The 27,030-nt window shown below is 42.7% G+C and overlaps 1 protein-coding gene across 1 annotated transcript in view; it reads right to left on the reverse strand.

Annotated features, from left to right (window-relative positions):
* Positions 1–19,645: 19,645 nt before the first annotated feature.
* LOC135571492 (type 2 phosphatidylinositol 4,5-bisphosphate 4-phosphatase-like) overlaps positions 19,646–27,030 on the reverse strand; it is a 46,414-nt gene continuing 39,029 nt past the window's right edge. The window contains exon 8 of the mRNA XM_065018069.1: positions 19,646–20,878. Coding sequence (XP_064874141.1) covers positions 20,735–20,878 — 144 coding nt within the window. The 3' untranslated portion in view covers positions 19,646–20,734. The remainder of the gene's footprint in view (positions 20,879–27,030) is intronic.

Consider the following 27,030-nt stretch of genomic DNA (forward strand, 5'->3'; position numbering starts at 1 on the left):
ATTACCTGTCACTGGGAGTTATCCTACCGTTAGCCTGAAATTACCTGTCACAGAGTTAACCTACCGTTAGCCTGAAATTACCTGTCACAGAGTTAACCTACCGTTAGCCTGAAATTACCTGTCACAGAGTTAACCTACCGTTAGCCTGAAATTACCTGTCACAGAGTTAACCTACCGTTAGCCTGAAATTACCTGTCACAGAGTTAACCTACCGTTAGCCTGAAATTACCTGTCACTGAGAGTTAACCTACCGTTAGCCTGAAATTACCCGTCACAGAGTTAACCTACCGTTAGCCTGAAATTACCTGTCACAGAGTTAACCTACCGTTAGCCTGAAATTACCTGTCACTGAGAGTTAACCTACCGTTAGCCTGAAATTACCTGTCACTGAGTTAACCTACCGTTAGCCTGAAATTACCTGTCACAGAGTTAACCTACCGTTAGCCTGAAATTACCTGTCACAGAGTTAACCTACCGTTAGCCTGAAATTACCTGTCACTGAGAGTTAACCTACCGTTAGCCTGAAATTACCTGTCACTGAGAGTTATCCTACCGTTAGCCTGAAATTACCTGTCACAGAGTTAACCTACCGTTAGCCTGAAATTACCTGTCACAGAGTTAACCTACCGTTAGCCTGAAATTACCTGTCACTGGGAGTTATCCTACCGTTAGCCTGAAATTACCTGTCACAGAGTTATCCTACCGTTAGCCTGAAATTACCTGTCACAGAGTTAACCTACCGTTAGCCTGAAATTACCTGTCACTGGGAGTTATCCTACCGTTAGCCTGAAATTACCTGTCACAGAGTTAACCTACCGTTAGCCTGAAATTACCTGTCACAGAGTTAACCTACCGTTAGCCTGAAATTACCTGTCACTGAGTTAACCTACCGTTAGCCTGAAATTACCTGTCACAGAGTTAACCTACCGTTAGCCTGAAATTACCTGTCACAGAGTTAACCTACCGTTAGCCTGAAATTACCTGTCACTGAGAGTTAACATACCGTTAGCCTGAAATTACCTGTCACAGAGTTAACCTACCGTTAGCCTGAAATTACCTGTCACAGAGTTAACCTACCGTTAGCCTGAAATTACCTGTCACTGAGAGTTAACCTACCGTTAGCCTGAAATTACCTGTCACTGAGAGTTATCCTACCGTTAGCCTGAAATTACCTGTCACAGAGTTACCGTTAGCCTGAAATTACCTGTCACAGAGTTAACCTACCGTTAGCCTGAAATTACCTGTCACAGAGTTAACCTACCGTTAGCCTGAAATTACCTGTCACAGAGTTAACCTACCGTTAGCCTGAAATTACCTGTCACTGAGAGTTATCCTACCGTTAGCCTGAAATTACCTGTCACAGAGTTAACCTACCGTTAGCCTGAAATTACCTGTCACAGAGTTAACCTACCGTTAGCCTGAAATTACCTGTCACAGAGTTAACCTACCGTTAGCCTGAAATTACCTGTCACTGGGAGTTATCCTACCGTTAGCCTGAAATTACCTGTCACAGAGTTAACCTACCGTTAGCCTGAAATTACCTGTCACAGAGTTAACCTACCGTTAGCCTGAAATTACCTGTCACAGAGTTAACCTACCGTTAGCCTGAAATTACCTGTCACAGAGTTAACCTACCGTTAGCCTGAAATTACCTGTCACTGGGAGTTAACCTACCGTTAGCCTGAAATTACCTGTCAAGAGTTAACCTACCGTTAGCCTGAAATTACCTGTCACAGAGTTAACCTACCGTTAGCCTGAAATTACCTGTCACTGGGAGTTAACCTACCGTTAGCCTGAAATTACCTGTCACAGAGTTATCCTACCGTTAGCCTGAAATTACCTGTCACAGAGTTAACCTACCGTTAGCCTGAAATTACCTGTCACAGAGTTAACCTACCGTTAGCCTGAAATTACCTGTCACTGAGTTAACCTACCGTTAGCCTGAAATTACCTGTCACAGAGTTAACCTACCGTTAGCCTGAAATTACCTGTCACTGAGAGTTATCCTACCGTTAGCCTGAAATTACCTGTCACAGAGTTAACCTACCGTTAGCCTGAAATTACCTGTCACAGAGTTAACCTACCGTTAGCCTGAAATTACCTGTCACTGGGAGTTATCCTACCGTTAGCCTGAAATTACCTGTCACTGAGTTATCCTACCGTTAGCCTGAAATTACCTGTCACAGAGTTAACCTACCGTTAGCCTGAAATTACCTGTCACAGAGTTAACCTACAACGTTAGCCTGAAATTACCTGTCACCCCAGAGTTAACCTACCGTTAGGGAAATTACCTGTCACAGGTTATCCTACCGTTAGCCTGAAATTACCTGTCACAGAGTTAACCTAGTTAGCCTGAAATTACCTGTCACAGAGTTAACCTACCGTTAGCCTGAAATTACCTGTCACAGAGTTAACCTACCGTTAGCCTGAAATTACCTGTCACAGAGTTAACCTACCGTTGAGCCTGAAATTACCTGTCACAGAGTTAACCTACCGTTAGCCTGAAATTACCCGTCACAGAGTTAACCTACCGTTAGCCTGAAATTACCTGTCACAGAGTTAACCTACCGTTCTAGCCTGAAATTACCTGTCACTGAGAGTTAACCTACCGTTAGCCTGAAATTACCTGTCACTGAGAGTTATCCTACCGTTAGCCTGAAATTACCTGTCACAGAGTTAACCTGTAGGTTAGCCTGAAATTACCTGTCACAGAGTTAACCTAGCCGTTAGCCTGAAATTACCTGTCACAGAGTTAACCTGTCAGTTAGCCTGAAATTACCTGTCACTGAGAGTTAACCTACCGTTAGCCTGAAATTACCTGTCACTGAGAGTTATCCTACCGTTAGCCTGAAATTACCTGTCACAGAGTTAACCTACCGTTAGCCTGAAATTACCTGTCACAGAGTTAACCTACCGTTAGCCTGAAATTACCTGTCACTGGGAGTTATCCTACCGTTAGCCTGAAATTACCTGTCACAGAGTTATCCTACCGTTAGCCTGAAATTACCTGTCACAGAGTTAACCTACCGTTAGCCTGAAATTACCTGTCACTGGGAGTTATCCTACCGTTAGCTTGAAATTACCTGTCACAGAGTTATCCTACCGTTAGCCTGAAATTACCTGTCACAGAGTTAACCTACCGTTAGCCTGAAATTACCTGTCACAGAGTTAACCTACCGTTAGCCTGAAATTACCTGTCACAGAGTTAACCTACCGTTAGCCTGAAATTACCTGTCACAGAGTTAACCTACCTTAGCCTGAAATTACCTGTCACTGAGAGTTAACCTGGTTAGCCTGAAATTACCTGTCACTGAGAGTTATCCTACCGTTAGCCTGAAATTACCTGTCACAGAGTTAACCTACCGTTAGCCTGAAATTACCTGTCACAGAGTTAACCTACCGTTAGCCTGAAATTACCTGTCACTGGGGGAGTTATCCTACCGTTAGCCTGAAATTACCTGTCACAGAGTTATCCTACCGTTAGCCTGAAATTACCTGTCACAGAGTTAACCTACCGTTAGCCTGAAATTACCTGTCACTGGGAGTTATCCTACCGTTAGCTTGAAATTACCTGTCACAGAGTTAACCTACCGTTAGCCTGAAATTACCTGTCACAGAGCACCTAAGGTTAGCCTGAAATTACCTGTCAAGAGTTAACCTACCGTTAGCCTGAAATTACCTGTCACTGAGAGTTATCCTACCTGTTAGCCTGAAATTACCTGTCACAGAGTTATCCTACCGTTAGCCTGAAATTACCTGTCACAGAGTTAACCTACCGTTAGCCTGAAATTACCTGTCACAGAGTTAACCTACCGTTAGCCTGAAATTACCTGTCACAGAGTTATCCTACCTTAGCCTGAAATGACCTGTCACAGAGTTAACCTACCGTTAGCCTGAAATTACCTGTCACAGAGTTAACCTACTGTTAGCCTGAAATTACCTGTCACAGAGTTAACCTATCCGTTAGCCTGAAATTACCTGTCATCATGAGAGTTAACCTACCGTTAGCCTGAAATTACCTGTCACTGAGAGTTAACCTACCGTTAGCCTGAAATTACCTGTCACTTTTAGTTAACCTACCATTAGCCTGAAATTACCTGTCACAGAGTTAACCTACCGTTATGATGAAATTACCTGTCACTGAGAGATTAACCTACCGTTAGCCTGAAATTACCTGTCACTGAGAGTTATCCTACCGTTAGCCTGAAATTACCTGTCACAGAGTTAACCTACCGTTTAGCCTGAAATTTTGTGTCAATAAGAGTTAACCTACCGTTAGCCTGAAATTACCTGTCACAGAGTTAACCTCCGAGTTAGGAAAAAACCTGTCACTGGGGAGTTAACCTACCGTTAGCCTGAAATTACCTGTCACTGAGAGTTATCCTACCGTTAGCCTGAAATTACCTGTCACAGAGTTAACCTACCGTTAGCCTGAAATTACCTGTCACAGGGAGTTAACCTACCGTTAGCCTGAAATTACCTGTCAATTACCTGTCAGCCTGGGTCAGAGTTATCCTACCGTTAGCCTGAAATTACCTGTCACAGAGTTAACCTACCGTTAGCCTGAAATTACCTGTCACAGAGTTAACCTTTAGCCTGAAATTACCTGTCACAGAGTTAACCTACCGTTAGCCTGAAATTACCTGTCACTGGGGTTATCCTACCGTTAGCCTGAAATTACCTGTCACAGAGTTAACCTACCGTTAGCCTGAAATTACCTGTCACAGAGTTAACCTACCGTTAGCCTGAAATTACCTGTCACAGAGTTAACCTACCGTTAGCCTGAAATTACCTGTCACAGAGTTAACCTACCGTTAGCCTGAAATTACCTGTCACAGAGTTAACCTACCGTTAGCCTGAAATTACCTGTCACAGAGTTAACCTACCGTTAGCCTGAAATTACCTGTCACAGAGTTAACCTACCGTTAGCCTGAAATTACCTGTCACTGAGAGTTAACCTACCGTTAGCCTGAAATTACCTGTCACAGAGTTATCCTACCGTTAGCCTGAAATTACCTGTCACAGAGTTAACCTACCGTTAGCCTGAAATTACCTGTCACAGAGTTAACCTACCGTTAGCCTGAAATTACCTGTCACAGAGAGTTAACCTACCGTTAGCCTGAAATTACCTGTCACTGAGAGTTAACCTACCGTTAGCCTGAAATTACATGTCACAGAGAGTTAACCTACCGTTAGCCTGAAATTACATGTCACAGAGTTAACCTACCGTTAGCCTGAAATTACCTGTCACTGGAGTTATCCTACCGTTAGCCTGAAATTACCTGTCACAGAGTTATCCTACCGTTAGCCTGAAATTACCTGTCACAGAGTTAACCTACCGTTAGCCTGAAATTACCTGTCACTGGGAGTTATCCTACCGTTAGCCTGAAATTACCTGTCACAGAGTTATCCTACCGTTAGCCTGAAATTACCTGTCACAGAGTTAACCTACCGTTAGCCTGAAATTACCTGTCACAGGGAGTTAACCTACCGTTAGCCTGAAATTACCTGTCACAGAGTTAACCTACCGTTAGCCTGAAATTACCCGTCACAGAGTTAACCTACCGTTAGCCTGAAATTACCTGTCACAGAGTTAACCTACCGTTAGCCTGAAATTACCTGTCACTGAGAGTTATCCTACCGTTAGCCTGAAATTACCTGTCACAGAGTTAACCTACCGTTAGCCTGAAATTACCTGTCACAGAGTTAACCTACCGTTAGCCTGAAATTACCTGTCACTGGGAGTTATCCTACCGTTAGCCTGAAATTACCTGTCACAGAGTTATCCTACCGTTAGCCTGAAATTACCTGTCACAGAGTTAACCTACCGTTAGCCTGAAATTACCTGTCACAGAGTTATCCTACCGTTAGCCTGAAATTACCTGTCACAGAGTTAACCTACCGTTAGCCTGAAATTACCTGTCACAGAGTTAACCTACCGTTAGCCTGAAATTACCTGTCACAGAGTTAACCTACCGTTAGCCTGAAATTACCTGTCACTGAGAGTTATCCTACCGTTAGCCTGAAATTACCTGTCACAGAGTTAACCTACCGTTAGCCTGAAATTACCTGTCACAGAGTTAACCTACCGTTAGCCTGAAATTACCTGTCACAGAGTTAACCTACCGTTAGCCTGAAATTACCTGTCACTGAGAGTTAACCTACCGTTAGCCTGAAATTACCTGTCACTGAGAGTTATCCTACCGTTAGCCTGAAATTACCTGTCACAGAGTTAACCTACCGTTAGCCTGAAATTACCTGTCACAGAGTTAACCTACCGTTAGCCTGAAATTACCTGTCACTGGGAGTTAACCTACCGTTAGCCTGAAATTACCTGTCACAGGGAGTTAACCTACCGTTAGCCTGAAATTACCTGTCACAGAGTTAACCTACCGTTAGCCTGAAATTACCTGTCACTGGGAGTTATCCTACCGTTAGCCTGAAATTACCTGTCACAGAGTTATCCTACCGTTAGCCTGAAATTACCTGTCACAGAGTTAACCTACCGTTAGCCTGAAATTACCTGTCACAGAGTTAACCTACCGTTAGCCTGAAATTACCTGTCACAGAGTTAACCTACCGTTAGCCTGAAATTACCTGTCACAGAGTTAACCTACCGTTAGCCTGAAATTACCTGTCACAGAGTTAACCTACCGTTAGCCTGAAATTACCTGTCACTGAGAGTTATCCTACCGTTAGCCTGAAATTACCTGTCACAGAGTTAACCTACCGTTAGCCTGAAATTACCTGTCACAGAGTTAACCTACCGTTAGCCTGAAATTACCTGTCACTGGGAGTTATCCTACCGTTAGCCTGAAATTACCTGTCACAGAGTTAACCTACCGTTAGCCTGAAATTACCTGTCACAGAGTTAACCTACCGTTAGCCTGAAATTACCTGTCACTGGGAGTTATCCTACCGTTAGCCTGAAATTACCTGTCACAGAGTTAACCTACCGTTAGCCTGAAATTACCTGTCACAGAGTTAACCTACCGTTAGCCTGAAATTACCTGTCACAGAGTTAACCTACCGTTAGCCTGAAATTACCTGTCACAGGGAGTTATCCTACCGTTAGCCTGAAATTACCTGTCACAGAGTTAACCTACCGTTAGCCTGAAATTACCTGTCACAGAGTTAACCTACCGTTAGCCTGAAATTACCTGTCACAGAGTTAACCTACCGTTAGCCTGAAATTACCTGTCACAGAGTTAACCTACCGTTAGCCTGAAATTACCTGTCACAGAGTTAACCTACCGTTAGCCTGAAATTACCCGTCACAGAGTTAACCTACCGTTAGCCTGAAATTACCTGTCACAGAGTTAACCTACCGTTAGCCTGAAATTACCTGTCACTGAGAGTTAACCTACCGTTAGCCTGAAATTACCTGTCACTGAGAGTTATCCTACCGTTAGCCTGAAATTACCTGTCACAGAGTTAACCTACCGTTAGCCTGAAATTACCTGTCACAGAGTTAACCTACCGTTAGCCTGAAATTACCTGTCACAGAGTTAACCTACCGTTAGCCTGAAATTACCTGTCACTGAGAGTTAACCTACCGTTAGCCTGAAATTACCTGTCACAGAGTTAACCTACCGTTAGCCTGAAATTACCTGTCACAGAGTTAACCTACCGTTAGCCTGAAATTACCTGTCACAGAGTTAACCTACCGTTAGCCTGAAATTACCTGTCACTGGGAGTTAACCTACCGTTAGCCTGAAATTACCTGTCACAGAGTTAACCTACCGTTAGCCTGAAATTACCTGTCACAGAGTTAACCTACCGTTAGCCTGAAATCCTACCTGAAATCACAGAGTTAACCTACCGTTAGCCTGAAATTACCTGTCACAGAGTTAACCTACCGTTAGCCTGAAATTACCTGTCACTGAGAGTTAACCTACCGTTAGCCTGAAATTACCTGTCACTGGGAGTTATCCTACCGTTAGCCTGAAATTACCTGTCACAGAGTTAACCTACCGTTAGCCTGAAATTACCTGTCACAGAGTTAACCTACCGTTAGCCTGAAATTACCTGTCACTGAGTTATCCTACCGTTAGCCTGAAATTACCTGTCACAGAGTTAACCTACCGTTAGCCTGAAATTACCTGTCACAGAGTTAACCTACCGTTAGCCTGAAATTACCTGTCACAGAGTTAACCTGTTAGCCTGAAATTACCTGTCACAGAGTTATCCTACCGTTAGCCTGAAATTACCTGTCACAGAGTTAACCTACCGTTAGCCTGAAATTACCTGTCACAGAGTTAACCTACCGTTAGCCTGAAATTACCTGTCACAGAGTTAACCTACCGTTAGCCTGAAATTACCTGTCACAGAGTTACCTGTTAGCCTGAAATTACCTGTCACAGAGTTAACCTACCGTTAGCCTGAAATTACCCGTCACAGAGTTAACCTACCGTTAGCCTGAAATTACCTGTCACAGAGTTAACCTACCGTTAGCCTGAAATTACCTGTCACAGAGTTAACCTACCGTTAGCCTGAAATTACCTGTCACTGGGAGTTATCCTACCGTTAGCCTGAAATTACCTGTCACAGAGTTATCCTACCGTTAGCCTGAAATTACCTGTCACAGAGTTAACCTACCGTTAGCCTGAAATTACCTGTCACTGGGAGTTATCCTACCGTTAGCCCTGTCACAGAGTTACCTACCGTTAGCCTGAAATTACCTGTCACAGAGTTAACCTACCGTTAGCCTGAAATTACCTGTCACAGAGTTAACCTACCGTTAGCCTGAAATTACCTGTCACTGGAGTTAACCTACCGTTAGCCTGAAATTACCTGTCACAGAGTTAACCTACCGTTAGCCTGAAATTACCTGTCACAGAGTTAACCTACCGTTAGCCTGAAATTACCTGTCACAGAGTTAACCTACCGTTAGCCTGAAATTACCTGTCACAGAGTTAACCTACCGTTAGCCTGAAATTACCTGTCACAGAGTTAACCTACCGTTAGCCTGAAATTACCTGTCACAGAGTTAACCTACCGTTAGCCTGAAATTACCTGTCACAGAGTTAACCTACCGTTAGCCTGAAATTACCTGTCACTGAGAGTTAACCTACCGTTAGCCTGAAATTACCTGTCACTGAGAGTTATCCTACCGTTAGCCTGAAATTACCTGTCACAGAGTTAACCTACCGTTAGCCTGAAATTACCTGTCACTGGGAGTTAACCTACCGTTAGCCTGAAATTACCTGTCACAGAGTTAACCTACCGTTAGCCTGAAATTACCTGTCACTGAGAGTTAACCTACCGTTAGCCTGAAATTACCTGTCACTGGGAGTTATCCTACCGTTAGCCTGAAATTACCTGTCACAGAGTTAACCTACCGTTAGCCTGAAATTACCTGTCACAGAGTTAACCTACCGTTAGCCTGAAATTACCTGTCACTGGGAGTTAACCTACCGTTAGCCTGAAATTACCTGTCACTGAGAGTTAACCTACCGTTAGCCTGAAATTACCTGTCACAGAGTTAACCTACCGTTAGCCTGAAATTACCTGTCACTGGGAGTTAACCTACCGTTAGCCTGAAATTACCTGTCACAGAGTTATCCTACCGTTAGCCTGAAATTACCTGTCACAGAGTTAACCTACCGTTAGCCTGAAATTACCTGTCACAGAGTTAACCTACCGTTAGCCTGAAATTACCTGTCACAGAGTTAACCTACCGTTAGCCTGAAATTACCTGTCACAGAGTTAACCTACCGTTAGCCTGAAATTACCTGTCACAGAGTTATCCTACCGTTAGCCTGAAATGACCTGTCACTGAGAGTTAACCTACCGTTAGCCTGAAATTACCCGTCACAGAGTTAACCTACCGTTAGCCTGAAATTACCTGTCACAGAGTTAACCTACCGTTAGCCTGAAATTACCTGTCACTGGGAGTTAACCTACCGTTAGCCTGAAATTACCTGTCACAGAGTTAACCTACCGTTAGCCTGAAATTACCTGTCACAGAGTTAACCTACCGTTAGCCCGAAATTACCTGTCACTGAGAGTCACATTACCCCAAAATGACCTGTCACTGAGAGCCACATTACCTCAAAATGACCTGTCACTGAGAGTCACATTACCCCAAAATGACCTGTCACTGAGAGTCACATTACCTCAAAATGACCTGTCACTGAGAGTCACATTACCCCAAAATGACCTGTCACTGAGAGTCACATTACCTCAACATGTTGGGTTATCCCATTATCCCCAAATGACATGTCACTGAGAGTCACATTACCTCAAAATGACCTGTCACAGAGAGTCACATTACCTCAAAATGACCTGTCACAGAGAGTCACATTACCTCAAAATGACCTGTCACTGAGAGTCACATTACCTCAAAATGACCTGTCACTGAGAGTCACATTACCTCAAAATGACCTGTCACTGAGAGTCACATTACCTCAAAATTACCTGTCACCGAGAGTCACATTACCTCAAAATTACCTGTCACCGAGAGTCACATTACCTCAAAATGACCTGTCACTGAGAGTCACATTACCTCAAAATGACCTGTCACTGAGAGTCACATTACCCCAAAATGTTGGGTCATTATCCCCAAATCCAAACATTGGTGAATTAGGATACAGAACCATTGGATTCTGATGATTGAACACTTCTTATGTAGAATCCTCAACATGTCATGTCATATGATGTCAAAGGTGATAGGTTAAGTGTTACATTCCATTTCATATGATGTCAAAGGTGATAGGTTAAGTGTTACATTCCATTTTGATGATGTCTGGTAATATGTATTTTAGGAAGTATTGTTATGTAAACATCGTCTGTGTGTTGGTGTCGGCTCACCACTCAAGATGTCATTTTGACTCACCGAGCCAAAATGTTTGGGAACCCCTTCTGTGGGCTACAACGTGAGACTTAGTGAAAGGCTTGGGAATTGCTCTTCCTCCATTTTCTAAGAGTGATCTAGCTAGCTACCACTTTGTCACACCGTAATGCTCCAGTTGTAGGAGCTGTTCCATGTCCTCTCAAATGTTACATAAAGCCTGTTCAAACATGAGTCATTCAGTCACTGACAGGGAAGGCGTCGTGCAAAAAGAGATCCCTCACTGCCACCTGGTGGACACTGGAAATACAACACCCACTAATGGCAAGGACAGACTGCCTAATGTTTATATTCAGCACAAGCAGTCAAGGGGTGCAGTGATATTTAGTAACGGGGTAAATACTGTACATTACCAAAAGGCAAATCAATATCCAAGATAATGTTGTTAAGACCGACTGACCGACATCTTGGCTTGTGATAATGGGACATTTAGTGATTTCTCTGTCTGTCTGATATTTAATGTAGTAAACTGAATACATGTTGAAATGCAGATAATATTTCAGAAGTTAAAATAATTACTTCCAGCAGCATTTCTTCACTCTGTCCTCTCTACCTCTTTTCATTAGAATAATCCTTCATGGCACCTCCCTTCACTCTGTCCTCTCTACCTCTTTTCATTAGAATAAACCTTGACCTTTATTTAACTCTTTGCAAACTGGAAACCATTTATCCGGAGGCTGCATTCATTGTAGCTGGGGATTTTAACAAAGCTAATCTGAAAACAAGACTCCCTAAATTTTATCAGCATATCGATTGCGCAACCAGGGTGGTAAAACCTTGGATCATTGTTACTCTCACTTCCGGAGCATATAAGGCCCTGCCCCGCCCCCTTTCGGAAAAGCTACCTGTCCATTTTGTTGATCCTGCCTACAGGCAGAAACTTAAACAAGAGGCTCCCACGCTGAGGTCTGTCCAACGCTGGTCAGACCAAGCTGAAATACACTCAAGACTGCTTCCATCACGTGGACTGGGACATGTTTCGTATTGCGTCAGATGAAAATTACGCTGATTCGGTGTGGAGTTCATTAGAACGTGCGTCGAAATGTCGTTCCCAGAGCAACCATTCCCAAACCAGAAACCGTGGATTGATGGCAGCATTCGCGTGAAACTGAAAGCCGAACCACTGCTTTTAATTAGGGCAAGGTGTCTGGTAACATGTCCTAATATAAACAATGAAATTCCCTCACTGGGAGGCTATTAAACAAGCTAGCGTCAGTACAGAGACAAAGTGGAATCTCAATTCAATGGCTCAGACACAAGAGGCATGTGGCAGGGTCTACAGTCAATCACGGACTACCTGAAAAACCCAGCCCAGTCACGGACCAGGATTCTTGCTCCCAGGCAGACTAAATTAACTTTTTGCCCTTTGAGGAGTTATACAGTGCCACTGAGCCTGACCTGCAAGAAAACATGCGGTCTCTCCTTCACTGCAGCCGAAATTGACATTTAACGTGTTAACCCTCGCAAGGCTGCAGGCCCAGAAATCCCCAGCAGCGCCCTCAGAGCATGCCAGACCAGCTGGCCTGGTGTGTTTACGGACATATTCAATCAAAATACCAGTCTGCTGTTCCCACATGCTTCAAGAGGGCCACCATTGTTCCTGTTCCCAAAAATAAGGTACCTGTCACTACCGCCCGTAGCACTCACTTCCGTCATCATGAAGTGCTTTGAGAGACTAGTCAAGGACCATTACCTCCACCCTACCTGACACCTAGACCCACTCCAATTTGCTTACCGCCCAAATAGGTCCACAGAGATGCAATCTCAACCACACTGCACACTGCCTAACCCACCTGGACAAGAGGAATACCTATGTGAAATGCTGTTCACTACAGCTCGGCATTCAACACCATAGTACCCTCACAAGCTCGTCATCAAGCTCGAGACCTGGGTCTCTGAGTGCACTGGGTACTGGACTTCCTGACGGGCTGCCCCCAGGTGGTCAGGGTTACAAAACATCTCTTCCCCGCTGATCCTCAACACTGGGTCCCACATTACGTTCTGACCCTCTCACTGTACTCCCTGTTCACCCAAAACTGCGTGTCACGCCCTCAACTCAATCATCAAGTTTGCGGACGACACAACAGTGGTAGGCTTGATTACCAGAACGGCGACCGGCCTACAGGGAGAGGTGAGGGCCCTCAAAGTGACCTGTCAGGAAAATAACCTCACATCAACGTCAACAAAACTAAGGAGATGATTGTGGACTTCAGGAAACAGCAGAGGGAACACCCCCTATCACATCGATGGAACAGTAGTGGAGAGGGTAGCAAGTTTAAGTTCCTCGGCATACACATCACAGACAAACTGAATTGGTCCACTCACACTGACAGCGTCGTGAAGAAGGCGCAGCAGCGCCTCTTCAACCTCAGGAGGCTGAAGAAATTCGGCTTGTCACCAAAAGCACTCACAAACTTCTACAGATGCACAATGAGAGCATCCTGGCGGGCTGTATCACCGCCTGGTACGGCAACTGCTCCGCCCTCAACCGTAAGGCTCTCAGAGGTAGTGAGGTCTGCAAACGCATCACCTGGGGCAAACTACCTGCCCTCCAGGACACCTACACCACCCGATGTTACAGGAAGGCCATAAAGATCATCAAGGACATCAACCACCGAACCACTGCCTGTTCACCCCGCTATCATCCAGAAGGCGAGGTCAGTACAGGTGCATCAAAGCTGGGACTGAGAGACTGAAAAACAGCTTCTATCTCATTTTCTATCAGACTGTTAAACAGCCACCATTGGTGGCTGCTCCACCGTAATGTCAGTTGACACTGACCCAACTCCAGCCACTTTAATAATGGGAATTGATGGGACATTATGTAAATATATCACTAGCCACTTTAAACAATGCTACCTTATATAAATGTTATCCCTACATTATTCATCTCATATGTATACGTATATACTGTACTCTACATCACGACTGCATCCTATGTAATACATGTATCACTAGCCACTTTAACTATGCCACTTTGTTTACTTTGTTTACATACTCATCTCAATGGGTGATATTTAGTAACGATACCATCTACTGTATGCTGCTCTGTACCATCACTCACTCATATATCAAACATATTCTTTATACACTGTGTATAAGACAGTAGTTTTAGAATAATGTTAGTTAGATTACTTGTTGGTTATCACTGCATTGTAGGAACTAGAAGCACAAGCATTTGAACTGCAGATCTGCTAACCATGTGTATGTGACAAATAAAATTTGATTTGATTTGATGGCACGGCCCTTCACTCTGTCCTCTCTACCTCTTAGAATAAACCTTGATGGCACTGCCCTTCACTGGTGTCTATTATAGAGATAGAGCTGGTATTATAAACCCTAACCCTTCACTGGTGTCTATTATAGAGCCCTGGTATTATAAACCCTTCACTGGTGTCTATTATAGAGAGATATAAACCCTTCATAAAGCTGGTATTATAAACCCTTCACTGGTGTCTATTATAGAGAATAGAGCTGCCCTTCACTGGTGTCTATTATAGAGAGATAGAGCTGGTATTATAAACCCTTCACTGGTGTCTATTATAGAGAGATAGAGCTGGTATTATAAACCCTTCACTGGTGTCTATTATAGAGAGATAGAGCTGGTATTATAAACCCTTCACTGGTGTCTATTATAGAGAGATAGAGCTGGTATTATAAACCCTTCACTGGTGTCTATTATAGAGAGATAGAGCTGGTATTATAAACCCTTCACTGGTGTCTATTATAGAGAGATAGAGCTGGTAGTTATTTTAAACCCCCTTCACTGGTGTCTATTATAGAGAGATAGAGCTGGTATTATAAACCCTTCACTGGTGTCTATTATAGAGAGATAGAGCTGGTATTATAAACCCTTCACTGGTGTCTATTATAGAGAGATAGAGCTGGTATTATAAACCCTTCACTGGTGTCTATTATAGAGAGATAGAGCAGTTATTTTAAACCCTTCACTGGTGTCTATTATAGAGAGATAGAGCTGGTATTATAAACCCTTCACTGGTGTCTATTATAGAGAGATAGAGCTGGTATTATAAACCCTTCACTGGTGTCTATTATAGAGAGATAGAGCTGGTATTATAAACCCTTCACTGGTGTCTATTATAGAGAGATAGAGCAGTTATTTTAAATCCTTCACTGGTGTCTATTATAGAGAGATAGAGCTGGTATTATAAACCCTTCACTGGTGTCTATTATAGAGAGATAGAGCTGTTATTATAAACCCTTCACTGGTGTCTATTATAGAGAGATAGAGCTGGTATTATAAACCCTTCACTGGTGTCTATTATAGAGAGATAGAGCTGGTATTATAAACCCTAACCCTTCACTGGTGTCTATTATAGAGAGATAGAGCTGGTATTATAAACCCTTCACTGGTGTCTATTATAGAGAGATAGAGCTGGTATTATAAACCCTTCACTGGTGTCTATTATAGAGAGATAGAGCAGTTATTTTAAACCCTTCACTGGTGTCTATTATAGAGAGATAGAGCTGGTATTATAAACCCTTCACTGGTGTCTATTATAGAGAGATAGAGCTGGTATTATAAACCCTTCACTGGTGTCTATTATAGAGAGATAGAGCTGGTATTATAAACCCTTCACTGGTGTCTATTATAGAGAGATAGAGCTGGTATTATAAACCCTTCACTGGTGTCTATTATAGAGAGATAGAGCTGGTATTATAAACCCTTCACTGGTGTCTATTATAGAGAGATAGAGCTGGTATTATAAACCCTTCACTGGTGTCTATTATAGAGATAGAGCTGGTATTATAAACCCTTCACTGGTGTCTATTATAGAGAGATAGAGCTGGTATTATAAACCCTTCACTGGTGTCTATTATAGAGAGATAGAGCTGGTATTATAAACCCTTCACTGGTGTCTATTATAGAGAGATAGAGCTGGTATTATAAACCCTTCACTGGTGTCTATTATAGAGTAGAGCTGGTATTATAAACCCTTCACTGGTGTCTATTATAGAGATAGAGCTGGTATTATAAACCCTTCACTGGTGTCTATTATAGAGAGATAGAGCTGGTATTATAAACCCTTCACTGGTGTCTATTATAGAGAGATAGAGCTGGTATTATAAACCCTTCACTGGTGTCTATTATAGAGAGATAGAGCTGGTATTATAAACCCTTCACTGGTGTCTATTATAGAGATAGAGCTGGTATTATAAACCCTTCACTGGTGTCTATTATAGAGAGATAGAGCTGGTATTATAAACCCTTCACTGGTGTCTATTATAGAGAGATAGAGCTGGTATTTTAGTTTGTGACAAAAACAATGAGCCATCAGAAACAGAAACGGAGAACGAGACACATTTGTTAATTTTATTGATAAATTATGTTTTTTAAATGTTTTATTATTCCTCGGTTTCAATGCGCTGAATTAACTATGTACAAGAAGAGACTTCTGTTTCATCATCACATTCAGAACAAGATTAGTTAAGAGATTGTGCCTATTTTGTCTAGACAGGATTGCATATCTACCGCAACACCTAGCTAGGTTTCTTCAGGAAGCAATCAGGCAATAAGCAGGAAGTCAGTGACATTCTAGGAGCAGAGAGGTGGGAGGAACTGGACAGGATAATGATAAGGCGCCCGGTTTACCAAAAGCATCCTATGGGTTCTAACCATGAACTAAAGCCTTAGGGTGTTTTTGGGCCCAGAACATTTCAACAGTACCTTTCCTTTCTGAATCAGAAACCTAATGTAAAACTAGAACATGCTGTGAAACACTAGGACATGATAACAGTATAGTGAAGGTAAAGCAGAGTGAAACACTAGGACATGATAACAGTATAGTGAAGGTAGAGTGAAACACTAGGACATGATAACAGTATAGTGAAGGTAAAGCAGAGTGAGACACTAGGACATGATAACAGTATAGTGAAGGCAGAGTGAAACACTAGGACATGATAACAGTATAGTGAAGGCAGAGTGAAACACTAGGACATGATAACAGTATAGTGAAGGTAGAGTGAAACACTAGGACATGATAACAGTATAGTGAAGGTAAAGCAGAGTGAGACACTAGGACATGATAACAGTATAGTGAAGGCAGAGTGAAACACTAGGACATGATAACAGTATAGTGAAGGCAGAGTGAAACACTAGGACATGATAACAGTATAGTGAAGGCAAAGTGAAACACTAGGACATGATAACAGTATAGTGAAGGCAGAATGAAACACTAGGACATGATAACAGTATAGTGAAGGCAGAATGAAACACTAGGACATGATAACAGTATAGTGAAGGTAAAGCAGAGTGAAACACTAGGACATGATAACAGTATAGTGAAGGTAAAACACTAGGACATGATAACAGTATAGTGAAGGCATAGTGAAACACTAGGACATGATAACAGTATAGTGAAGGTAAAGCAGAGTGAAACACTAGGACATGATAACAGTATAGTGAAGGAAGAGTGAAACACTAGGACATGATAACAGTATAGTGAAGGTAAAGCAGAGTGAAACACTAGGACATGATAACAGTACAGTGAAGGTAAAACACTAGGACATGATAACAGTATAGTGAAGGCATAGTGAAACACTAGGACATGATAACAGTATAGTGAAGGTAAAGCAGAGTGAAACACTAGGACATGATAACAGTATAGTGAAGGAAGAGTGAAACACTAGGACATGATAACAGTATAGTGAAGGTAAAGCAGAGTGAGACACTAGGAAATGATAACAGTATAGTGAAGGCAGAGTGAAACACTAGGACATGATAACAGTATAGTGAAGGTAGGTGATAACAGAAACACTAGGACATGATAACAGTATAGTGAAGGTAAAGTGAGAGTGATAACACTGAAGGTAAAACAGGGACATGATAACAGTATAGTGAAGGCAGAGTGAAACACTGGGACATGATAACAGTATAGTGAAGGCAGAGTGAAACACTAGGACATGATAACAGTATAGTGAAGGCAGAGTGAAACACTAGGACATGATAACAGTATAGTGAAGGTAAAGCAGAGTGAAACACTAGGACATGAAAACAGTATAGTGAAGGAAGAGTGAAACACTAGGACATGATAACAGTATAGTGAAGGTAAAGCAGAGTGAGACACTAGGAAATGATAACAGTATAGTGAAGGCAGAGTGAAACACTAGGACATGATAACAGTATAGTGAAGGTAGAGTGAAACACTAGGACATGATAACAGTATAGTGAAGGTAAAAAAACACTAGGACATGATAACAGTATAGTGAAGGCAGAGTGAAACACTAGGACATGATAACAGTATAGTGAAGGCAGAGTGAAACACTAGGACATGATAACAGTATAGTGAAGGTAAAACACTAGGACATGATAACAGTATAGTGAAGGCAAAGTGAAACACTAGGACATGATAACAGTATAGTGAAGGTAAAGCAGAGTGAAACACTAGGACATGATAACAGTATAGTGAAGGCAGAGTGAAACACTAGGACATGATAACAGTATAGTGAAGGCAGAGTGAAACACTAGGACATGAAAACAGTATAGTGAAGGTAAAGCAGAGTGAAACACTAGGACATGATAACAGTATAGTGAAGGCAGAGTGAAACACTAGGACATGATAACAGTATAGTGAAGGCAGAGTGAAACACTAGGACATGATAACAGTATAGTGAAGGTAAAGCAGAGTGAAACACTAGGACATGATAACAGTATAGTGAAGGCAGAGTGAAACACTAGGACATGATAACAGTATAGTGAAGGCAGAGTGAAACACTAGGACATGATAACAGTATAGTGAAGGCAGAGTGAGACACTAGGACATGATAACAGTATAGTGAAGGTAAAACACTAGGACATGATAACAGTATAGTGAAGGCAGAGTGAAACACTAGGACATGATAACAGTATAGTGAAGGTAAAGCAGAGTGAAACACTAGGACATGACAACAGTATAGTGAAGGCAGAGTGAAACACTAGGACATGATAACAGTATAGTGAAGGTAAAGCAGAGTGAAACACTAGGACATGATAACAGTATAGTGAAGGTAAAACACTAGGACATGATAACAGTATAGTGAAGGTAAAGCAGAGTGAAACACTAGAACATGATAACAGTATAGTGAAGGCAGAGTGAAACACTAGGACATGATAACAGTATAGTGAAGGTAAAACACTAGGACATGATAACAGTATAGTGAAGGCAGAGTGAGACACTAGGACATGATAACAGTATAGTGAAGGCAGAGTGAAACACTAGGACATGATAACAGTATAGTGAAGGTAAAGCAGAGTGAAACACTAGGACATGATAACAGTATAGTGAAGGTAAAGCAGAGTGAAACACTAGGACATGATAACAGTATAGTGAAGGCAGAGTGAAACACCAGGACATGATAACAGTATAGTGAAGGCAGAGTGAAACACTAGGACATGATAACAGTATAGTGAAGGCAGAGTGAAACACTAGGACATGATAACAGTATAGTGAAGGCAGAGTGAAACACTAGGACATGATAACAGTATAGTGAAGGCAGAGTGAAACACTAGGACATGATAACAGTATAGTGAAGGTAAAGCAGAGTGAAACACTAGGACATGATAACAGTATAGTGAAGGTAAAGCAGAGTGAAACACTAGGACATGATAACAGTATAGTGAAGGCAGAGTGAAACACCAGGACATGATAACAGTATAGTGAAGGCAGAGTGAAACACTAGGACATGATAACAGTATAGTGAAGGCAGAGTGAAACACTAGGACATGATAACAGTATAGTGAAGGCAGAGTGAAACACTAGGACATGATAACAGTATAGTGAAGGCAGAGTGAAACACTAGGACATGATAACAGTATAGTGAAGGCAGAGTGAAACACTAGGACATGATAACAGTATAGTGAAGGCAGAGTGAAACACTAGGACATGATAACAGTATAGTGAAGGTAAAACACTAGGACATGATAACAGTATAGTGAAGGTAAAGCAGGGTGAAACACTAGGACATGATAACAGTATAGTGAAGGAATAGTGAAACACTAGGACATGATAACAGTATAGTGAAGGCAGAGTGAAACACTAGGACATGATAACAGTATAGTGAAGGCAGAGTGAAACACTAGGACATGATAACAGTATAGTGAAGGCAGAGTGAAACACTAGGGCATGATAACAGTATAGTGAAGGCAGAGTGAAACACTAGGACATGATAACAGTATAGTGAAGGCAGAGTGAAACACTAGGGCATGATAACAGTATAGTGAAGGCAGAGTGAAACACTAGGACATGATAACAGTATAGTGAAGGCAGAGTGAAACATACTGTTTATTATATCGGCAGGGTGTTACTAGGGTTACATACAGTATGGAGAGAGAGTGAGGAGGACAGCTTTTGGAGCTGGGGTAACTAGCAGCAACTGAACAGAATCATTGAATATAATTGTAGTGCAAACGCCATGTCTGTCAGTCAGTCAAATCCTTTACCTGGTCCAGGAGAGAGACCGTCCAGCTGTCCGGCTTCTTATTAAAATCATCATATTTATCAATGTTAATTAATTAATTACAAATAAAAAATTAATTAAATTAATTAAATCAAACCAATTAAACAATTATAAAGATCTCAATTCCTGATCTGCATTAAAAAAAAAATTTTTTTTTAAAAATCAGAGATAATTACAAAACCAGGGCTGGATTTCTGTTTTCTCCTGGATCAGGACTGGACCAGACTGACCTCCGTCTTACATTTACATTTAAGTCATTTAGCAGACGCTCTTATCCAGAGCGACTTACAAATTGAATCTGAATAATAAAAACATAAACAACTAAAAAGGTAGAAACACAGTACAACGGTCTGTCTGTCTGTCTGTCTGTCTGTCTGTCTGTCTGTCTGTCTGTCTGTCTGTCTGTCTGTCTGTCTGTTTGTCTGTCTAGGAAAAGCTGTTCTCTGGATAGCTGACTTTAATGGCGCCCCAGTAACAAGCTCGTATCAGACAGATCAGACCCAGGAGGTAGGAGAACGCCCAGGACACATAGGTGGCATGGTAACGACTGGCAAAGTCCTGAGTCCCCACCTAGAGAGGCAGAGAGAAGGGGAGAGAGAGAGAGAGAGAGAGAGAGAGAGAGAGAGACAGAGACAGAGAGAGAGACAGAGAGAGAGAGAGAGAGAGAGACAGAGAGAGAGACAGAGACAGAGAGAGAGACAGAGAGAGAGAGAGAGAGAGAGAGAGAGAGAGAAAGAGAGAGAGAGAGAGAGAGAGAGAGAGAGAAAGAGAGAGAGAGAGAGAGAGAGGGTGAGAGGGAGAGAGGGAGGGATTGACAGCGAAAGGGAGGGAGAAATAGAGAGGGAGAAATAGAGAGAGGAGGTTCATCACAGCTCTGACAGAACAGAATGATCTATTCCTGTATTAACACTTCCTGGTGATAGTTAAGTGTAGATTGAGGTGATGTTGTCACGGTAACTCTGATATCACCTTTACATTATTACCATCTGAGTAATAATATGTTGTATGGGTTAGTCAGCATCACACATGTTCTAGTCTGGTAAATGGGTTAGTCAGCATCACACATGTTCTAGTCTGGTAAATATGGGTTAGTCAGCATCACACATGTTCTAGTCTGGTAAATATGGGTTAGTCAGCATCACACATGTTCTAGTCTGGTAAATATGGGTTAGTCAGCATCACACATGTTCTAGTCTGGTAAATATGGGTTAGTCAGCATCACACATGTTCTAGTCTGGTAAATCATGGGTTCTAGTCTGGTAAATATGTCAGCATCACACATGTTCTAGTCTGGTAAATATGGGTTAGTCAGCATCACACATGTTCTAGTCTGGTAATAAAGGGTTAGTCAGCATCACACATGTTCTAGTCTGGTAAATATGGGTTAGTCAGCATCACACATGTTCTAGTCTGGTAAATATGGGTTAGTCAGCATCACACATGTTCTAGTCTGGTAATATGGGTTAGTCAGCATCACACATGTTCTAGTCTGGTAATATGGGTTAGTCAGCATCACACATGTTCTAGTCTGGTAATGGGTTATGGGTTAGTCAGCATCACACATGTTCTAGTCTGGTGAATATGGGTTAGTCAGCATCACACATGTTCTAGTCAAATATGGGTTAGTCATGTTCTAGTCTGGTAAATATGGGTTAGTCAGCATCACAGTCTGGTAATGTTCTAGTCTGGTAAATATGGGTTAGTCAGCATCACACATGTTCTAGTCTGGTAAATATGGGTTAGTCAGCATCACACATGTTCTAGTCTGGTAAATAGTTAGTCAGCATCACACATGTTCTAGTCTGGTAAATATGGTCTGGTTAGTCAGCATCACACATGTTCTAGTCTGGTAAATATGGGTTAGTCAGCATCACACATGTTCTAGTCTGGTAAATATGGGTTAGTCAGCATCACACATGTTCTAGTCTGGTAATGGGTTAGTCAGCATCACAATGTTCTAGTCTGGTAAATATGGGTTAGTCAGCATCACACATGTTCTAGTCTGGTAAATATGGGTTAGTCAGCATCACACATGTTCTAGTCTGGTAAATATGGGTTAGTCAGCATCACACATGTTCTAGTCTGGTAAATATGGGTTAGTCAGCATCACACATGTTCTAGTCTGGTGAATATGGGTTAGTCAGCATCACACATGTTCTAGTCTGGTGAATATGGGTTAGTCAGCATCATCACTGGTAATGTTAGTCTAGTCTGTCTGTAAATATGGGTTAGTCACCATCACACATGTTCTAGTCTGGTGAATATGGGTTAGTCAGCATCACACATGTTCTAGTCTGGTAAAAAGGGTTAGTCAGCATCACAATGTTCTAGTCTGGTAAATATGGGTTAGTCAGCATCACACATGTTCTAGTCTGGTAATGGGTTAGTCAGCATCACACATGTTCTAGTCTGGTAATGGGTTAGTCAGCATCACAATGTTCTAGTCTGGTAATGGGTTAGTCAGCATCATAATGTCCTAGTCTGGTAATGGGTTAGTCCATCACACATGTTCTAGAATGGGTTAGTCCATCACACATTCCCTGGTAAATATGGGTTAGTCAGCATCATGTTCTAGTCTGTAAATATGGGTTACCCACACATGTTCTAGTCTGGTAATGGGTTAGTCAGCATCATTTCCTGGTAATGGGTTAGTCATCATATTTCCTGGTAAATGGGTTAGTCCCTGTTCTAGTCTGGTAAATATGGGTTAGTCAGCATCACACATGTTCTAGTGGGCCAGCTATTTCCTAAATATGGGTTAGTCAGCATCACACATGTTCTAGTCTGGTAAATATGGGTTAGTCAGCATCACACATGTTCTAGTCTGGTAAATATGGGTTAGTCAGCATCACACATGTTCTAGTCTGGTAAATATGGGTTAGTCAGCATATTTCCTATGGGCCCTGGCACCCTATTCCATCACACATATGGGCCACATGTTCTAGTCTGGTAAATATGGGTTAGTCACCATCACACATGTTCTAGTCTGGTGAATATGGGTTAGCCATCATGTTCTAGTCTGGTAAATATGGGTTAGTCCCTGCAACCAGCATATTTCCTGGTAATGGGTTAGTCAGCATCACACATGTTCTAGTCTGGTAAATATGGGTTAGTCACCATCACACATGTTCTAGTCTGGTGAATATGGGTTAGTCAGCATCACACATGTTCTAGTCTGGTAATGGGTTAGTCAGCATCACACATGTTCTAGTCTGGTGAATATGGGTTAGTCCATCACATGGGCAGCATCTGTTCTAGTCTGGTAAATATGGGTTATTCACACATGTTCTAGTCTGGTAATGGGTTAGTCAGCATCACACATGTTCTATGGGAATATGGGTTAGTCAGCATCACACATGTTCTAGTCTGGTAAATATGGGTTAGTCCCACACATGTTCTAGAACCCACACATGTTCTAGTCTCCATCACAATGTTCTAGTGGGGGTTAGTCAGCATCATTTCCCTGGTAGGGGTCAGCATCACACATGTTCTAGTCTGGTAAATATGGGTTAGTCAGCATCACACATGTTCTAGTCTGGTAAATGGGCCAGCATCACACATGTTCCTAAATATGGGTTAGCAGCATCACACATGTTCTAGTCTGGTGAATATGGGTTAGTCCCTGGTAAATATGGGTTAACATGTTCTAGTCTGGTGAATATGGGTTAGTCAGCATCACATGTTCTAGGCAGCATCATTTCCTGGGCCCTGTTCTAGCACAGAATGTTCCTGGTATGGGCCCTGTTCTAGTCTGGTGAACCCATCACACATGTTCTATTCCAGCTATGGGTCTGGTAAATATGGGGTTAGTCAGCATCATGTTCCTAAATGGGTTAGTCAGCATCACAATGTTCTAGTCTGGTAAATATGGGTTAGTCAGCATCACACATGTTCCTGGTAAATATGGGTTAGTCAGCATCACACATGTTCTAGTCTGGTAAATATGGGTTAGTCAGCATCACACATGTTCTAGTCTGGTAATGGGTTAGTCAGCATCACACATGTTCTAGTCTGGTTCAGCATCACACATGTTCTAGTCTGGTAATATGGGTTAAGCATCATGGGCCCTGGCATCACACATGTTCTAGTCTGGTAAATATGGGTTAGTCAGCATCACACATGTTCTAGTCTGGTGAATATGGGTTAGTCAGCATCACACATGTTCTAGTCTGGTAAATATGGGTTAGTCAGCATCACAATGTTCTAGTCTGGTAAATATGGGTTAGTCAGCATCACACATGTTCTAGTCTGGTAAATATGGGTTAGTCAGCATCACAATGTTCTAGTCTGGTAAATATGGGTTAGTCAGCATATTCTAGTCTGGTAAATATGGGTTAGTCAGCATCACACATGTTCTAGTCTGGTAAATATGGGTTAGTCAGCATCACACATGTTCTAGTCTGGTAACCAGCATCACACATGTTCTAGTCTGGTAAATGGGTTAGTCAGCATCACACATGTTCTAGTCTGGTAAATATGGGTTAGTCAGCATCACACATGTTCTAGTCTGGTGAATATGGGTTAGTCAGCATCACACATGTTCTAGTCTGGTAAATATGGGTTAGTCAGCATCACACATGTTCTAGTCTGGTAAATATGGGTTAGTCAGCATCACAGTTCTAGTCTGGTAAATATGGGTTAGTCAGCATCACACATGTTCTAGTCTGGTAATGGGTTAGTCAGCATCACAATGTTCCTAGGGTTTAGTCAGCATCACAATGTTCTAGTCTGGTAATATGGGTTAGTCAGCATCACAATGTCAGCTAGTCTGGTAAAATATGGGTTAGTCAGCATCACACTAGTCTGCAGCATCACACATGTTCTGTCTGGTAATGGGTTAGTCAGCATCACACATGTTCTAGTCTGGTAAATATGGGTTAGTCAGCATCACACATGTTCTAGTCTGGTAAATATGGGTTAGTCAGCCACTGTTCTAGTCTGGTAATGGGTTACTCAGCATCACACATAGTGGTAATGGGTTACAGCATCACAATGTTCACTGAGATGGTAAATATGTGTCAGCATCACAGTTCTAGTCTGAAATATGGGTTAGTCCAGGTTCTAGTCTGGTAAACTCAGACCTCTGAACATCAGGGTCTAGTCTGGTGAGTCAGCATCATAATGTCCTAGTCTGGTAATGGGTTAGTCAGCATCATAATGTCCTAGTCTGGTAATGGGTTAGTCAGCATCACAATGTCCTAGTCTGGTAAATATGGGTTACTTTTGATGCTGAGAGCCCTAAGAGCCCTATGGGCCCTGGCAACCAGGGTCCATGGAACCCTATTCCCTAACCTCTGGAACCAGTATTTCCTATAGAATCCTATTCCCTATGGGCCCTACCTATGGGCCCTCTGTATGGGCCCTGGAACCCTATTCCCTATGGGCCATATTTCCTATGCCCTGCAACCCTGAGATGCAGTGTCCCTTAGACCTATTCCCTGGAATCCTATTCCCTATGGGCCATATTTCCTATGGGCCCTGGCACCCAATTCCCTATGGGCCCTGGAACCCTATTCCCTATGGGCCCTATTTCCTAGGGGCCCTGGCACCCAATTCCCTATGGGCCCTATTTCCTAGGGGCCCTGGCACCCATTCCCTATGGGCCCTATTTCCTATGGGCCCTGGCACCCAATTTCCTATGGGCCCTGGAAACCTATTCCCTATGGGCCCTATTTCCTATGGGCCCTGGCACCCAATTCCCTATGGGCCCTGGAACCCTATTCCATATGGGCTCTATTTCCTATGGGCCCTGGAATCCTATTCCCTATGGGCCCTATTTCCTATGGGCCCTGGCACCCAATTTCCTATGGGCCCTGGAAACCTATTCCCTATGGGCCCTATTTCCTATGGGCCCTGGAACCCTATTCCCTATGGGCCCTATTTCCTATGGGCCCTGGAACCCTATTCCCTATGGGGACGCCTCTAGCACTGAGATGCAGTACCTTAGACCGCTGAACCAGGGTCTGTAGTGATGCACTGAGAGGCAGTGCCTTAGACCACTGAACCAGGATCTGTAGTGACGCCTCTAGCACTGAGATGCAGTGTCTTAGACCTCTGAACCAGGGTCTTAGACCTCTGAACCAGGGTCTGTAGTGACTCCTCTAACACTGAGATGCAGTACCTTAGACCTCTGAACCAGGGTCTGTAGTGATGCACTGAGAGGCAGTGTCTTAGACCTCTGAACCAGGGTCCGTAGTGACTCCTCTAGCACTGAGATGCAGTACCTTAGACCTCTGAACCAGGGTCTGTAGTGACTCCTCTAACACTGAGATGCAGTACCTTAGACCTCTGAACCAGGGTCTTAGACCTCTGAACCAGGGTCTTAGACCTCTGAACCAGTACCTTAGACCTCTAAACCAGGGTCTGTAGTGACGCCTCTAGCACTGAGATGCAGTGCCTTAGACCTCTGAACCAGGGTCTTAGACCTCTAAGGCACTGCGGTCTAAGGCACTGCATCTCAGTGTTAGAGGAGTCACTACAGACCCTGGTTCAGAGGAGTCAATCACCACCTTCCGGAGACACCTGAAACCCCACCTCTTTAAGGAATACCTAGGATAGGATAAAGTAATCCCTCTCACCCCCTCCCCCCTTAAAAGATGTAGATGCACTATTGTAAAGTGGCTGTTCCACTGGATGTCATAAGGTGAACGCACCAATTTGTAAGTCGCTGAGGAAGTACAGTTCCCGCTCAGCCCAGTCAAAACTGTTCGCTGCTCTGGCCC

Source organism: Oncorhynchus nerka, linkage group LG4 (assembly GCF_034236695.1).
Source record: "Oncorhynchus nerka isolate Pitt River linkage group LG4, Oner_Uvic_2.0, whole genome shotgun sequence".
In the NCBI taxonomy this organism is placed as follows: Eukaryota; Metazoa; Chordata; class Actinopteri; order Salmoniformes; family Salmonidae; genus Oncorhynchus; species Oncorhynchus nerka.